This window comes from Coregonus lavaretus, assembly GCF_964263955.1.
Source record: "Coregonus lavaretus genome assembly, chromosome: 3".
NCBI classification, from domain to species: domain Eukaryota; kingdom Metazoa; phylum Chordata; class Actinopteri; order Salmoniformes; family Salmonidae; genus Coregonus; species Coregonus lavaretus.
In genome coordinates this window covers 67,720,289-67,737,405 of record NC_139990.1, presented here as the reverse complement: position 1 = coordinate 67,737,405, position 17,117 = coordinate 67,720,289, and the positions used below count along the sequence as shown (strand labels likewise).

The 17,117-nt window shown below is 42.5% G+C and overlaps 1 protein-coding gene across 1 annotated transcript in view; it reads right to left on the bottom strand.

The window, feature by feature from the left end:
- Positions 1–59: 59 nt before the first annotated feature.
- Positions 60–17,117, bottom strand: part of LOC311115367 (myomesin-3-like) — a gene marked incomplete at its 5' end in the record, with an annotated part of 63,940 nt that continues 46,882 nt past the window's right edge. The window contains 16 exons of the mRNA XM_084157299.1: positions 60–371; positions 2,993–3,098; positions 3,401–3,439; positions 4,259–4,346; positions 5,028–5,135; positions 5,283–5,350; positions 7,501–7,560; positions 7,911–8,055; positions 9,052–9,188; positions 9,459–9,503; positions 9,586–9,692; positions 10,003–10,159; positions 10,343–10,457; positions 10,571–10,755; positions 11,608–11,734; positions 15,868–16,055. Of these exons, the coding sequence (XP_084013425.1) occupies positions 203–371; positions 2,993–3,098; positions 3,401–3,439; positions 4,259–4,346; positions 5,028–5,135; positions 5,283–5,350; positions 7,501–7,560; positions 7,911–8,055; positions 9,052–9,188; positions 9,459–9,503; positions 9,586–9,692; positions 10,003–10,159; positions 10,343–10,457; positions 10,571–10,755; positions 11,608–11,734; positions 15,868–16,055 (1,844 nt within the window). The 3' untranslated portion in view covers positions 60–202. The remainder of the gene's footprint in view (positions 372–2,992; positions 3,099–3,400; positions 3,440–4,258; positions 4,347–5,027; positions 5,136–5,282; positions 5,351–7,500; positions 7,561–7,910; positions 8,056–9,051; positions 9,189–9,458; positions 9,504–9,585; positions 9,693–10,002; positions 10,160–10,342; positions 10,458–10,570; positions 10,756–11,607; positions 11,735–15,867; positions 16,056–17,117) is intronic.

Here is a 17,117-nt window from a genome sequence, read left to right as displayed (position 1 = left end):
CCTGTCTTGGAAGATATGAATGTGGATCAAGACTGCAGACAAATTAAATTATAATTGAGTTATAATAGTAGAATTCTGAAGCTTACATTCTAGCTGTGAAGACATTGACATGAATCTGAAGCAGCAAAATCCCTGTATGAAGCCTATTTCTTTTAACTGCTTTGAGACCATACTGCTTTTTGAGTGAGTCAGACTGGTCAGACTAACCTTGTCCAGATAGGTCTAGTGAGCGTGTGTGCTTTTCTTGACCATCGAACATCTCCAGGGTGTACTTCCCCTTATCGTTCTCCGTGGGCGCAAAGACCTCGACCCACAACTTCTGCATACTGCTGCCAGGCTTACACCTCTCCAACTGGTCAATCCTACTCTCCCTGGTACACAATTAAATACAATATGATAATACAATTCAATAGAATATAATATATTTTTCCTAAAATCCAACAAAAGATACTTCCATACAAGGCCATAACTATTTACAGTTGAAGTCGGAAGTTTACATACACTTAGGTTGGAGTCATTAAAACTCGTTTTTCAACCACTCCACAAATGTCTTGTTAACAAACTATAGTTTTGGCATGTCGGTTAGGACATCTACTTTGTGCATGACACAAGTAAGTTTTCCAACAATTGTTTACAGACAGATTATTTCATTTAAAATTCACTGTATCACAATTCCAGTGAGTCAGAAGTTTACATACACTAAGTTGACTGTGCCTTTAAACAGCTTGGAAAATTCCAGAAAATGACTTTAGAAACTTCTGATAGGCTAATTGACATAATTTTAGTCAATTGGAGGTGTACCTGCGGATGTATTTCAAGGCCTACCTTCAAACTCAGTGCCTCTTTGCTTGACATCATGGGAAAATCCAAATAAATCAGCCAAGACCTCAGAAAAAAAATGGTAGACCTCCACAAGTCTGGTTTATCCATGGGAGCAATTTCCAAATGCCTGAAGGTACCACGCTCATCTGTACAAACAATAGTACGCAAGTATAAACACCATGGGACCACGCAGCTGTCATACCGCTCAGGAAGGAGATGCGTTCTGTCTCCTAGAGATGAATGTACTTTGGTGCGAAAAGTGCAGATAAATCCCAGAACAACAGCAAAGGACCTTGTGAAGATGCTGGAGGAAACAGGTACAAAAGTATCTATATCCACAGTAAAAACGAGTCCTATATCGACATAACCTGAAAGGCTGCTCAGCAAAAAAGAAGCCACTGCTCCAAAACCGCCATAAAAAAGCCAGACTACGGTTTGCAACTGCACATGGGGACAAAGATCGTACTTTTTTGAGAAATGTCCTCTGGTCAGATGAAACAAAAATATAACTGTTTGGCCATAATGACCATCGTTATGTTTGGCGGAAAAAGGGGGATGCTTGCAAGCCGAAGAACACCATCCCAACTGTTAAGCACGGGGGTGGCAGCATCATGCTGTGGGGGTGCTTTGCTGCAGGAGGGACTGGTGCACTTCACAAAATAGATGGCATCATGAGGAAGGAAAATTATGTGGATATATTGAAGCAATCTCAAGACATCAGTCAGGAAGTTAAAGCTTGGTCGCAAATGGGTCTTCCAAATGGACAATGACCCCAAGCATACTTCCAAAGTTGTGGCAAAATGGCTTAAGGACAACAAAGTCAAGGTATTGGAGTGGCCATCACAAAGCCCTGACCTCAATCCTATAGAAAATGTGTGGGCAGAACTGAAAAAGCGTGTGCGAGCAAGGAGGCTTACAAACCTGACTCAGTTACACCAGCTCTGTCAGGAGGAATGGGCCAACATTCACCCAATTTATTGTGGAACGCTTGTGGAAGGCTACCCGACACGTTTGACCCAAGTCAAACAATTTAAAGGCAATGCTACCAAATACTAATTGAGTGTATGTAAACTTCTGACCGACTGGGAATGTGATGAAATAAATAAAAGCTGAAATAAATCATTCTCTCTACTATTATTCTGACATTTCACATTCTTAAAATAAAGTGGTGATCCTTACTGACCTAATACAGGGAATTTTTACTAGGATTAAATGTCAGGAATTGTGAAACACTGAGTTTAAATGTATTTGGCTAAGGTGTATGTAAACTTCCGACTTCAACTGTATGTCTGAGGGCTTTACTTGTTCAGTATTACGTTTATTTGTAAAAGCCTTTACATTTGGTATTTTTCAATCTGATGAGATGGATTTGGGATTAAAGGCTCAGACTGTCTCACTAAGGAAGCTGTGGGGTGATGTGAAGGAAAACAAACGCTAAAGCAACTGAGTTTAAATTAGACAACAAACCATGTTGCTACAGCAGTGCCCTTACAGAAAACCCACATGACTTCACGTGAAAAATCGCATGATTTACATTTACATTTTAGTCATTTAGCAGACGCTCTTATCCAGAAGCAATTAGGGTTAAGTGCCTTGCTCAAGGGCACATCGACAGATTATTCACCTAGTCGGCTAGGGGATTAGAACCAACAACCTTTCGGTTACTGGCACAACGCTCTTAACCACTAAGCTACCTGCCGCCGTAATGGAGAGGTACAGGATGTGCAGGCTCTTGCTCCAGACAGGCACCAACACAGCTGATTCAACTAATCAAAGTCTTAATGATTAGTCTATTAGTTGAATCAGGTGTGTTAACGCTGGACTAGAACAAAAACCTGCAAGCCCTGTAACTCTGTAGAACCAGGGTTGGTGGTTGGTGCTAACCATAAAAGCTGCCAGCAGGTGGCGATAAAAGTCCAGTTCATGTTCCCTGTGTGTACCATCTGTTGTGAAGTTTCCCTTAGGTACAGATTTAGGATCAACTTTCCCTCCCCCAATCCTAACCTTAACAATTAGTGGGGAAAATGCTAAACTGACCCAAGATCAGCGCCTAGGGGAAACTTCACCATAGGCTGACTGTATAATGTATGCCAAGTAGAACCAGTGGGCCTGGAGCACAGCCCCGGTGGCAGGGCAGAGTACAGAGGCCAGGCCAGGCCAGGGAACTCACTTGAAGTGCCAGCTGGTCTTCATGTAGCTGATATAGTACTTGAGAGAGCAGTAGAGCTTGAAGCCCACAGCAGTGCATTGGATCCTCACTGGTCCTGCAGACAGCGCTGTGCCACAGAGAGAGGAAAAAGTCAAACTCTGGGAGATGATACTCTGTGACAGAATGTCATTGTTGGGATATTGACAGGTGACAGGCCATGCTATCTAAACTGTAGTCTAGGTCCAATACATTTGTATTTTGATTCTAAACTGTAGTCAGGATGTGGGTTTTGTCGTTACTTAAGAAGTTAATAACTTCATCTTAAGTTGTCCCAATCCAAAAACCGTTCATAGAATGCTTGAGAAGTCACTCATGTTTCGGTACTGAAATGTTGGCGTAACAATATTAGGAAATCCATGCTGAACTTACCACACTGTTTGCTCAGGAGTTGGAGGAGCTTGTCATACTCTGTAAATAAAGACAGAATAATTATGTCTCCAGACAGTGGGCTGTATTTAAGTAATAAGGTCTGAGTAGGTGTGGTACATATACCACAGCTAAGGGCTGTTCTTATGCATGATGCAACACGTCAGTGTTCCCCTATTGGCCCCTGGTTTACCTCTGATCGCTTGGTTGGGTCACAAAGCGCTGTGATTGGTCCACAGTGTTCCTGCCAGGGCCAACAAGAGTCAACTAGAGTCTCTACCATCCAGCTGACCAAAGTCCACATAGGACATTCTATGAACGCCTGGATACAGCCATTAGCAGTGGTATATTGGCCATATGCCACAAATACCCAAGGTGCCTTATTGCTATTATAAACTGGTTACCAACGTAATTAGAACAGTAAGAAGTCATGTTTTGTCATACCCATGGTATACGGTCTGATATACCACGACTTTCAGCCAATCAGCATTCAGGGCTCAAACCACCCAGTTTATAATGTTCATTAACCTCTATGCATAATACATGAAGGATAATATTACATAATGTGCAGTCTCAGTCTCTGTATCTTCAGAATGATCATGAGACATAAAACAATAATGTACTTTGAAATTGCCTCATAACAATATAACTTGAGAGACAACATACTGTAACATTTCAGTGATGTTTAGGCTAGACCGGGGCCCATATTCATAAAGCGTCTCAGAGTAGGAGTGCTGATCTAGGATCAGGTCCCCCCAGTCCAAGTCATCATATTCATTAGGATCTACGACGCAAAATGGATCACTTTATGAATATGGGCCCATGTCTGTGGTTGTCCATGACAGTGCCATGATGTCTCACCTTCATTTAGTAACTCCAGTGTGCTCACATCCTGTCCTCTACCATCAGACACCACAGCTTCGTAGTGGCCTGCCTCCTTCTTAGTCACCTGAGAGAAAACACTCAGTCAGTATAACACACACATACACATAGGGTTTGAGAATGCCCAAACACATTTGACTTTCTGTACACAGATAATCCTACCCACTGGGCACAGATTTCAATTTAACGTATTTTCCACATTGGTTCGACGTAATTTCATTGAAATGACGTAGAAACAACATTGATTCAACCAGTGTGTGCCCAGTGGGTAATTATGCAATGATCTATAAATACTCATACTGTAGAGAAACTCTGACCCAGATTCTGCGTGCGTGTGTGTGTGTGTGTGTGTCTACGATGATCACTGATGATGTGTGTTCTACTGAGTTTAACCTTATTCCCTCCTCTGCCACCATCCCATTACTGTACATCCAGTACTACTGTACATTACTTTATATATCCATTACAATACTGCAAATATGAGGTGGTAGGTAGCTTAATGTTTAGAGAGGTGGACCTCTAGCCGGAAGGTTGTCAGGTCAAATCTCCAGGTGGGCGCTAAATAGTGGGGTTGAGCAAAGTGATATGTGACATTATGGGCCAGTTTCCTGGACCTACATTCAGCCTAGTCCTGGATTAAAATCATTCTCAGTAGAGAATCTCCACTGAAAGTGTGTTTTAGTCCAGGATTAAGTTTAATCTGGGTTCAGGAAACCAGCCCTATGAGTACTGGATGTGATGTGTCTACCTGTTGCACAGTCATGGTGCTGACTCCAGTCTGCTCGTCGTACACTCCTGGAGTCTCCACACCGTCCTTGAACCACTTCAGAGTCGTATCCTTGTTTATGTTGGTCACCTGGACCCAGAATGAGAGAGGATACTAATGATACAGTAACACTGTGCACTGAATACATTCATAACAACACACATGCATATTAGAATACGGAATCCATGTGATTATTTCATAACAAAGATAACAAGATATTGGATATCTATAAATTACCTTGCATTTGATGATAAACTCACAGTCCTCTGTCACGGTCCATGACAAAAATTCCAGAAAATAGGGTCCTTGGAAAAGAGAGCGAATGATTAACTGCGCACACTGGATCAGAGATACAGCGGCCATCTTTGCTTACAGTCAATCAATGAAACTTGCTATATTCTGGTGTGTCAGCACTATATGTTATAACTGCCTGTTCAACACTCCATAAAGTGTAGATAGGTACAGTGAGGGAAAAAAGTATTTGATCCCCTGCTGATTTTGTACGTTTGCCCACTGACAAAGAAATGATCAGTCTATAATTTTAATGGTAGGTTTATTTGAACAGTGAGAGACAGAATAACAACAAAATCCAGAAAAACGCATGTCAAAAATGTTATAAATTCATTTGCATTTTAATGAGGGAAATAAGTATTTGACCCCCTCTCAATCAGAAAGATTTCTGGCTCCCAGCTGTCTATTATACAGGTAACGAGATGAGATTAGGAGCACACTCTTAAAGGGAGTGCTCCTAATCTCAGTTTGTTACCTGTATAAAAGACACCGGTCCACAGAAGCAATCAATCAATCAGATTCCAAACTCTCCACCATGGCCAAGACCAAAGAGCTCTCCAAGGATGTCAGGGACAAGATTGTAGACCTACACAAGGCTGGAATGGGCTACAAGACCATCGCCAAGCAGCTTGGTGAGAAGGTGACAACAGTTGGTGCGATTATTCGCAAATGGAAGAAACACAAAAGAACTGTCAATCTGAACTGTCAATAATAAGAACTGTCAATAATAAGACAGTAACATTGAATGTAATAAAAAAAAATAAAAAAAAAAGATCTGCCTAGGTCTGGGGCTCCATGCAAGATCTCACCTCGTGGAGTTGCAATGATCATGAGAACGGTGAGGAATCAGCCCAGAACTACACGGGAGGATCTTGTCAATGATCTCAAGGCAGCTGAGACCATAGTCACCAAGAAAACAATTGGTAACACACTACGCCGTGAAGGACTGAAATCCTGCAGCGCCCGCAAGGTCCCCCTGCTCAAGAAAGCACATATACAGGCCCGTCTGAAGTTTGCCAATGAACATCTGAATGATTCAGAGGAGAACTGGGTGAAAGTGTTGTGGTCAGATGAGACCAAAATCGTGCTCTTCGGCATCAAATCAACTCGCCTTGTTTGGAGGAGGAGGAATGCTGCCTATGACCCCAAGAACACCATCCCCACCATCAAACATGGAGGTGGAAACATTATGCTTAGGGGGTGTTTTTCTGCTAAGGGGCCAGGATAACTTCACCGCATCAAAGGGACGATGGACGGGGCCATGTACCGTCAAATCTTGGGTGAGAACCTCCTTCCCTCAGCCAGGGCATTGAAAATGGGTTGTGGATGGGTATTCCAGCATGACAATGACCCAAAACACACAGCCAAGGCAACAAAGGAGTGGCTCAAGAAGAAGCACATTAAAGTCCTGGAGTGGCCTAGCCAGTCTCCAGACCTTAATCCCATAGAAAATCTGTGGAGGGAGCTGAAGGTTCGAGTTCCCAAACGTCAGGCTCGAAACCTTAATGACTTGGAGAAGATCTGCAAAGAGGAGTGGGACAAAATCCCTCCTGAGATGTGTGCAAACCTGGTGGCCAACTACAAGAAACGTCTGACCTCTGTGATTGCCAACAAGGGTTTTGCCACCAAGTACTAAGTCATGTTTTGCAGAGGGGTCAAATACTTATTTCCCTCATTAAAATGCAAATCAATTTATAAAAATGTTGACATGCGTTTTTCTGGATTTTTTTGTTGTTATTCTGTCTCTCACTGTTCAAATAAACCTTCCATTAAAATTATAGACTGATCATTTCTTTGTCAGTGGGCAAACGTACAAAATCAGCAGGGGATCAAATACTTTTTTCCCTCACTGTATGTTTTGCCACTAGCATACAAAGCTAAGGAAAGGGACTAACAGTTAGTGACAAATAGGAAACTAGGGCATTGAGGCTTACTGAATCTGTTTCAGCACATTTGGGACCTATTTGGCAGGAGCATTTTACACTGAAATTAGATCTTTATCTACTGTTGGCAGTAGATAAAAACACGTCCTATATGGACTTTGGTCAGCCGGATGGGAGAAACTCTTGTTGGCCCCGGCAGGAACACTGTGGACCAATCACAGTGCTTAGGGATCCAGCCCAGACGTCAGAGGTGAACCAGGGGCCAATAGGGGAACACTCACCTGACTTTCTCTTGTAGTCCATTCTGTTGGCTATGGACTGAGCCAGTGTCTGACGGAACACTGCCAAAGACACAACCACAGGATCACATCCCTACTAGCACACAGAGGATGTACAGTACACTACCAATAATAAGACAGTAACATTGAATGTAATAACCAAATTGATTGCAACAAATCTATATATCAAGCCAAGCCAAACATTTACTACTCTTTAGAGTTCACAGCAATATTAAGCTGCCCTTTTCACACTATTGTGCCGATCTGAAGCAAACTGTGCTTGCTCAGCACTTCCAGCAACTATGGTGGATGCGTAACCATGCCAGCTCCTCACAGCTTGGTTTAGCACAGCTCGGTTCGGTTCGGTAGTGTGAAAATCCCGGTAATGAGTTGGGGTGACCAGATGGACTCACTCTCGTCCACGAACACCAGGGTGAACTGGTTCTTGGCGCGGCCGTCGCAGAGCTGAGCTGTGTAAGAACCCTCGTCCTCCTTAGACAGCTGGTCAAACAGGATCTCTATCAGCCCACTGGCCTTGTCAAAGTTAATCTTACGGGCCTAGGGAGAGAGAAGAGATAGGACACACACAAGCACATGAATGCACACGTATGTACATACATGTGCACACACACAGTGTGACTTGCATGTTGATTTGAGCTAATCAAGGCAAGGGGCTAAAATGGGGGAAATGGGGTTTGGTTTATTCACAAAATCCTTATCTGTTGTCATTTTGTAATAAACCCTTAGCACTGTTGACAAACACATGTATACACACATGCATGCATGCAGTCATGCTATTCCATACCGAGTAACCACATGCAAGACACTGAGTCCAAAACATGCATAAAATTAGTTTCCCCCCATGGAAAATCCACATCTGGTGCAACAACCTCTGCCGACCTGTCTTCCAACCTGTGGTTATTTTTAGGTTGATTTAATAACAAATCAACATTGCTAACATATTGCTACGTATGTTCTTATGAAAATCTTTTTTAAGGTGATTTGTGTTTAAATGAAATTGCAAATATGATGGTGAGGGTAAAAAAAAAAGATTGTGATTGTTTTGTGATTACTTTCTCTCTCTATACAGTCAATAACTCTTACTAATGCAAACTTGGATGAGAAAATATGTAACATTTTGCTATTTTGTGGCACATCTACATTTCGTTGTTTTATGGAGGTTTTCACTGGAAATGGAAATGCATTCGGGAACACATAACCATCTGCATATATTCCAAAATAAATGTGTGTATGCAAAATGCAGTAGCTTATGACTTATACCCACCTCTGGGAGATATGCTATAACTTACCTGGATGCCAGTCTATTTCTGTTTCAGCCAACTTGTTGTCATCTTCCCATTCATACAACACTGCACCATCGACTAAAGCAGGAACATTCTGACACCCAAGCTGGTTATAGTATGCATTTGAGACATACACGCTCTTAAGCATATAGACACATATATAGTCTCTCGTGACAGACTAGTACACACAATATTTGGTTCTGGGTTCTGAGATTAGAACATATAGCCTGTGTTGTGAAGTGCTGCTTACTGCAGTACTGGAGATCTCTCTGTCATTGAGAATGAGGTGGAGCTCTGCAGCGTTGCTCAGGCTCTCAGTCTGCATCCAGAGACGCACGTTCCCTTTCTCTGACACCTCCACCTGCCACTTGGAGCGCAGGGCTATCACTGTAGGGGGAGAGAACAATGAATAGGTTATGCATTCAGGTAGGCCTCCAAGCTTCAGCAAACAAAATAAACTAGGAGGGGTGCTCAACAACAATGACAGGAATCGAAAAATAGGGCTTCCCCAAGAAAAACATCAGCGGGAATACGTTGTTGAAATTGTGATGGTGAACTCTATATTATAATGCCTGTTTCTATTTGAAAAGGAATACTATACATTTTTTGTTAGCTCGATAGAGACACGTATTATTACAGTAACTGAGTCTTACTTACATGGGTGGCAGATGTGCCAGCCGAGCTCGGTCAGTCTCTCCAGATCTATGGAAAAAGAAAGAGAGGGGGAATTAGAGGGAGCAGCAATATTTTGTTCAAGTCTTCTGTAGCTTTGAGTATAAAGTACCTTCCGCAGTAAAGGTGAAACTGGAAGAGATGTCTGGGTTGTCACTCATCTCTACTGTGTACAGGCCCAGGTCCTCTTTAGTGGCGTTTGTAAAGGTTAGGATGGACCTGGGGATGGACAGAAGGAGGGACAGCTAGCTAAAAGGATGGACAGAAGGACAGTGGGCTTAAAAGACAGACCAGGGGACTCAGTAGTGCTCAGTGAAAAGGAATGACATTTTGCATCATAGTGTCAAGTGAGGAAGAATCTCCACTGAGTCTGACCCTTTGCTGACCTCTTAACATTCAACAAGTCTTTCATGGGTTACATGCCCTCTCACAACTCTACAGGTCACTTTTTTTTCTCTCTGTAACAGACACACACACACACACACACACACACACACATACAAATACACATACACACACAGTGCAGTACCTATTGTTCTCCCACAGTACCCTGGCTCTCCCAGCTTCAATAGCCCCTTTGTAGTTCTTGCTCCAGACAAACTTGCTCTTCTCCGTAATTTCCGTGGCCTCAAAGGCCAGGAAGATGAAGCCATCATTGTCCACACCGATCTCTATGTCTCTGGTGCCTGATGGAGAAAGAACATGAATCATAAGTCATTCTGGTGATATTGTCCATCAAGGACCTGTATTGCTAAAATCAAGCCTGGTCCCAGACCTGTTTGTGCTCTCTTGCCAACTCCTATGGTCATTGTTACGCCAAACACAAACAGACCTGGAACCAGGCTAACTAAAACCCTAAAATGACTCACCTGGTTGGGTCTGGGCTCTGATAAGCTCAGAGGGCAGAGAAGGGATGCCCACTCCAGCCTTGTTCAAGGCACACACTCTGAGACGATAAGTCTGACCTGCCTGGAGACCTGACACCTGGGAACACAAACATACCTAAATTAAATATTTGATCCATTTAATCAAAACATATTAACTCTATTTCAATTTATCTATGTCCTTATTACATAAAACAAGTAAATCTCACCAACCTTGAAAAAGGTGTCTGTGATTGGCTCTTCATTCACAGCAGTCCAGCTCTGTGATTGGTCGCCCCCGCTCAGCTCCACCAGGTACCCTGTGATTGGTCCCTGCTGTCCTTCGTAGAGAGGTACCGCCCACAGGAGGACCAGAGAGTTATGCCTCACCTCCCTGAATTCCAGGTCATAAGGGCTGCCTGGGGTATGGGTGTGGTTAGCATAACACAAAGAGAGAAATATGGAGAAAAAAACCCACATTGGTTTCTCTGTATCAACCCATACAGTGTTTCATTCTATACAGTACATGGATTGATAAGTGTCTACTGTGTTAGAAATATACCAACCAGACCTGGGTTCAAGTACTATTTGAAATCAGTGTTTGGTTCATCCTCACTGGAGTACCAGGTGGGCAGGGTCTGCACGTTTCTATTGGTTACATTGCAACATGCATGCTTAATCAAGCACAGATAAAGTATTTGAAATTACTTTAAATCAGGCTAAAATATTGATCTTTATCCTTTTTCCGCCTTCTATAATCACCTATAAACAGCCAAGTTGTCCGTGACAGAACAGGCCATCATAAAGAAATGAACAAACAATAATAATACAATTAAAAAAACAAGTAAAGTGACTTTGCTTAATCTACCCCTTCGTTCTTAGTGCCAGTGCACGGTAGTTAATTTGCTTAATGATTTTCAGTCGCATTTAAATTATTTACGACACGGGGAGAGCCGGCTGGATTCAGCTGGATTAATGGGCTGTGCGGGATACATGGTGTGTGGCTCTCTCCATTTCCAATATGAATATCACAACAGGCAGCTATTATATGAGAAAGACCATGGGGCCAACACAGCTGGCCACGGCTGTGCACTGAACTGCTCCATTACCGAATGACAGAGTGAGTAGAGAGAGAGAGTGTGTGTTTTAGAGAGTAAACGTGTGTGTGTGTGTGCTTACTCTTTGTGTGTGTGTACAGTGACCATGTGTGTGCGTCTGTGCGTCCATGTGTGTGTGTGTGTGTGTGTGTATGATAATTGCATCATCCTCACCTGGCTCAGGCATGGTCCACTCCTCACACAGGAAAGCCTCACTGGGCTCAGAGGGTTTACCAACCCCAACCACGTTGGCAGCAAAAACACGGAACTGATAGTAATGCCCCCCATCCAGGTTACAGACCTGTAAATAAGACAACACAAAATTAATACAGTTACTGAACAAATTATAACCAAGGTTGTGTTCATTAGGGCATACCGTAGAAAAACGTTTCAAATCATTTTACAACAGAAATGAGCATTTCTTATTGGTCAAGTTTTCTTCTGTTTGGTGCCTACTGAACAATACCCTGGTCATTGAGAAAACAAGGGTCAGCTAGTTCTGAGTTTCAGTATGTCAGTTCTTACATGAACAAACCGTGGACAAAACAAAAAAAGATACCTTTGAAGGATAATTCAACACAGTATCTAGATTACCTCGTGCACTCTAGGCACTCGTGCACTCACATCCTAATTTAGCTGGGTTTCTCAACTCCACACATATGGACATGTCAGTGGAATTGGGTTGCGACAACTGTGGAAGGAGTGTACCTCCGACTACATCGAGACGCTGTCAGTCGAGACGAGGAAACAGTCGGTGGTTGTATTTTATAAACGTTTAATTAAAAATGATGGATTTCAGCAAATAAAGAAAGGCACGCAGCTACAGAAGACAAACATAGGTACACGGTAAGGGTTTACGTATTTAAATTTTTACAAGTATCGACTGACAGCGACTCGATGTAGTCAGAGATACACTCCACACACTCTCGTCTCCACTCAACTCCACTGTACATTGTGCAGCTAAGAAAAACTCAGCTAATCCTAACTGAGCCACATACTGTAAAGCAAAGTATACATTATACCGGTGTAGTTTGGAAAAGCCCCATAGAGGCTGGCTTAAGGAAGGGGGTTCAGATCATCGATCCCAGCCACTTTATTCACAGTCACTTAGCCTTTAAGGTCCTTATCGCGTATGAAGTTCTTCTGCTTTAGGGGGACTGAGCCAATGGACAATGGCTATCAATAGACAAATCTGAGGGGCTTATTTAAGTGTGATATAAATCACACCATCGAAAGACTTTGCCTCCTATATTTATAGATTGGTCACTAGGCTAGCCATACTTAGGGACAACAAAAGCCTCTTTATCAAATCAATATCTAAACAGTGCTGCTTGGAGCTCTGCAGTGAAATATAGCGGGGGCAGGGGAGAAGGGGAGTTTGTCCCAAAGTGTCTTTCGATTCAACTTATCGCCACCAGATGACATCAGTTCACCTGATTCTGAATCAGTGGAAGTAAAGGCACTGCGGTGGAGATGGAGGTGGAATTCCAAATTAAGCGAGATAACCAAAAATCCTAAGGGTTCACATCTCAGACATTGTTCTAATGAGGCTGGATAGGTGGTTGTGGAAGGAAAGGATTCAGGGGGTAAAGTCATTTACATTGGCTTACACAAGCAGGAAGACCAAAGTGCCCCGAGCATGAAGCCTCCATTGGATCAATATTCTAATAAATCTCATTTACATGGAGGCAGCAAGTGAGCAGTTTGTAAAAATAAGAGCAAAAAGCAAACTCAGAGATGCAAGGCACTGTTATTGGAGGAGACTGGGCAGTTGTAGTAGCTGGTTTCGCCCAACAGAAGGCACTGCATGTGACATTTACATTTACATTTTACATTTTAGTCATTTAGCAGACGCTCTTATCCAGAGCGACTTACAGTTAGTGAGTGCATACATTTTTTTTTTTCATACTGGCCCCCCGTTGGAAAACGAACCCACAACCCTGGCGTTGCAAGCGCCATGCTCTACCAACTGAGCTACACGGGGCCTCTGTGACCACTGTGTTTTCATAAATACATGCAAGCAGATCAATGGCTTTATATGTTAAATACCTTGGACATGTTCATTAGGGCACACCGTAGCAATATGTTTTACAATGGAAAACAAAAACAAGCGTTTCTTATTGGACATTACATCCCTAGTCATAGACTGTTCTCTCTGCTACCGCACGGCAAGCGGTACCGGAGTGCCAAGTCTAGGTCCAAAAGACTTCTCAACAGCTTCTACCCCCAAGCCATAAGACTCCTGAACAGCTAATCATGGCTACCCGGACTATTTGCACTGCCCCCCCACCCCATACTTTTTACGCTGCTGCTACTGTGTTAAGTATTTATGCATAGTCACTTTAACTCTACCCACATGTACATATTACCTCAACTACCTCAACTAGCCGGTGCCCCCGCACATTGACTATGCAACGGTACCCCCCTGTATATATAGCCTCCCTACTGTCACTTTATTCTATTGTATATATAGCCTCCCTACTGTCACTTTATTTTTACTTCTGCTCTTTTTTTCTCAACACTTTTTTGTTGTTGTTTTATTCTTACTTTTTTGTTTAAAATAAATGCACTGTTGGTTAAGGGCTGTAAGTAAGCATTTCACTGTAATGTCTGCACCTGTTGTATTCGGCGCATGTGACCAATAAAATTTGATTTGATTTGATTTGATTTGATTTGTTTCAGTCTACTTTCTTCTGCCACCTGAACAAGACCCTGGTCAGTGAAAAAGCACGGTTTGCTCCACACTTCTAAACTATTTTGCAGTATGGCAGACTTTCAATATAACTATTTTGCACGCCATAAAATTACAGCACACTTGTAATTTCCATTGCAAAAAGAGACCATTTTAACTTTCCATTAGTCTCCATGGACACCACCACTCGTTGCCTAGTGACACAGCTAAGGTAGTAGAGGGAATGTGTTTTTTTCCTCCAGTATACCTCCACCAGAGCCTTATGTTCAGCTCTCTGACCACCACTAATAATTTTTTAGTTCTAATGTGGTGTATTCCAGAGCTAAATGTTTTTTACTGGCTTATTACATACATAATTATTTTTGGTTATCAGGGGTGAAACTTTGGTTTTAGAAGTGGGGGGGCCATAATAATTATTTTTTGTACTATATCCAGTCAGATAAACACTCCAAACAGCCTACCCGGCCGCTCGGAGGCGTCCGCATGGTCCTAAAGCACACTGTTGCCTCGTTTTGTATCACATTCCAATTATAAAACTGGGTAGGACAAAAATGCAATTTCAGAATGTGGGGTGTCCCCCCCCCAGTGTGGGCATTACATGTAGATATACGGGACAGTTGGAAAAGATATAGAACACCTCTGAAGTAGTTCCAACAATAGGCACCTTTTTACCGTTCTAAACCACTTCACCATGCAAACCGTACTTACTACAAAGTTACAGAAAGCCAAAACAACGACCATGCATACCGAAATAGGATACATTGTAAACGCAGGTCCAACGAGGGAAAATTTAGCTAGCTAGATAGCATTCATTTGTTTTTGTATAGACGTTTTTTTTGCAGCATCTGATGACCTAACGTGGTGAGTGATGAACATGAATTTCTCCGGTTCTTCATGACGCAATTGAAGCTATGCTGTCAAATCCTACCACATGTTTCTAGTTTGACCAGCTGTTTTCAGCAACTGGTATTGTTGAATTTGTTTGCCATATTGGCAGATTTGCTAGCAACAAACTATTTAGCCACAGTAGCTTCTAGCCTACTGTTTGATATGCAATGTGATCTCCTCTACTGTAATGTACAGTGCGTCCTTAAGGAAAAAGCAACTTTTCAATGCCAGGCAAAATCGTGAAGAATGGACAACTGGGTCATGTTTGTGGCAACCTAGCCTTAGCGGAGTTGCCAACAACCAGATGTTCTGAAAACCGGATGTGGGAACTCTGCTCAGACGTTTATCTTCCGCCTGCTATGTTGGCTACCTGACCGACAGAACTAACGACCAGGTTTGGTGGGAGGATGAAAAAGTATGAATTGACTTCTCAAAATTAAAATATCAATTAAAACATGTAATTTCTACTGGTAAATATGTGCTTCAGTATTTTCTTTGGCAACTGTGATATAAGCGTGTCCTCTGTAGCTCAGCTGGTAGAGCACAGCGCTTGTAACGCCAGGGTAGTGGGTTCGATCCCCGGGACCACCCATACACAAAAATGTATGCACGCGTGACTGTAAGTCGCTTTGGATAAAAGCGTCTGCTAAATGGCATCCATCCATCCATAAACGCCTCCACTCTGTACATTATCTTGGAACTAATTAACACAATTATTTACAAGATAATATACCGGGCATCAGCGTTTATCCCTTACTTAACATTACTCTGGTAGAGGGCCTTTGTCATGTCAAGTTTGACCCAACATTCTAATGGCAGTGACGCCTGGGTACTGGTACCAGATCCTTCCTCACCTTGTGCTGCCTCTCCTTGGCAGGCTTGGTGTTGACCTTTCTCCAGGCGTCCAGCTCTTTGTCCTTCTGGTCCAGGTAGTAGCCTCGTACAGGGTCTCCTCCATTGTTAGCAGGGGCTCTCCAGGTGAGAATCATCTCAGAGCCAGTGCAGAGCAGCAGGGCGATGGCAGAGGAAGGGGATGGGGCGACTGGGAAGGGGAGATGTGAAAAAGTGAGTTAGAGAGTTCTGTCAGATTTCCCCTTCTGTAAACTTGCATGTTACCAAGAAAATGTATTGGAAAACAAAGTTTGGGCATACTTTTCCTCAGCCTGCCCAGAGACAAACAAAACAAGTATTACATTTAGATAGATAGTTTAGATGGATAGTGTTTCGATGGATAGTGTTTCTAATAAATGGCAAATCAGCTTCTATTCTTCTCTATTCCATTCCATTCCATTCTATTCTATTCTATTCTGGCCACTTCCGTGTATCAGGTCAGTTAATGTAAGGCCACACAGGGTTTCAGACACAAAGTATTGGATTTCAGTCATATCATCAACTGATCCGAGACTAGATTCGGAATCTGGCATCACTGTGAGTGGCAGCTAAAATGAGCGGTCATTACAATGTAGCCGGCTGCAGAGTGCATATTATCATTATTATTATTATTATTATTATTATTATTATTATTATCATCAGACATGCTGTTATAGGGTGAGACAGCAGTGAGAGGGGTCAGTAGTTATTCATCAAGTGCTTGCCTCATCACAAATCTCTATTTATTTCACTGTGTTTGTGGACAAACCAAACCAAAATACTAAAACATGAGCCTACCCATTAGATCTAATACCTGTAATCACGTAATGGGTTCATGAGGCTGTTATGAACTAATGGCGAATTGAGATCAGGACTAGATTGATGAAGAGAACGGAGAATACAGAGAAACAAGCCTTGGCTACTAACGAAGACAGACTGAAAAAGAAAATGGACCCCAACTAATTTACATGATCACTTAATATTTCACATTACACCTCCTTATCCCGTCAAATTAGCCAGTGGAAGTGTGAATAAGAGATCACTACGAAAGCATTCACAACTATAAACATGGTTCCCTGCATCCCTGTCAGGTATAACTGTTTGATATGATAGCAGGGTCGTGTTCATCAGGCACCAAATGGAGGAAAACAGACGGAAAAAAGGGAGAGACTATCTGAAACACTATTTGTTAAATTATTTCAGTTTGCCGCAATGAATATGTCCCAGGAGCATG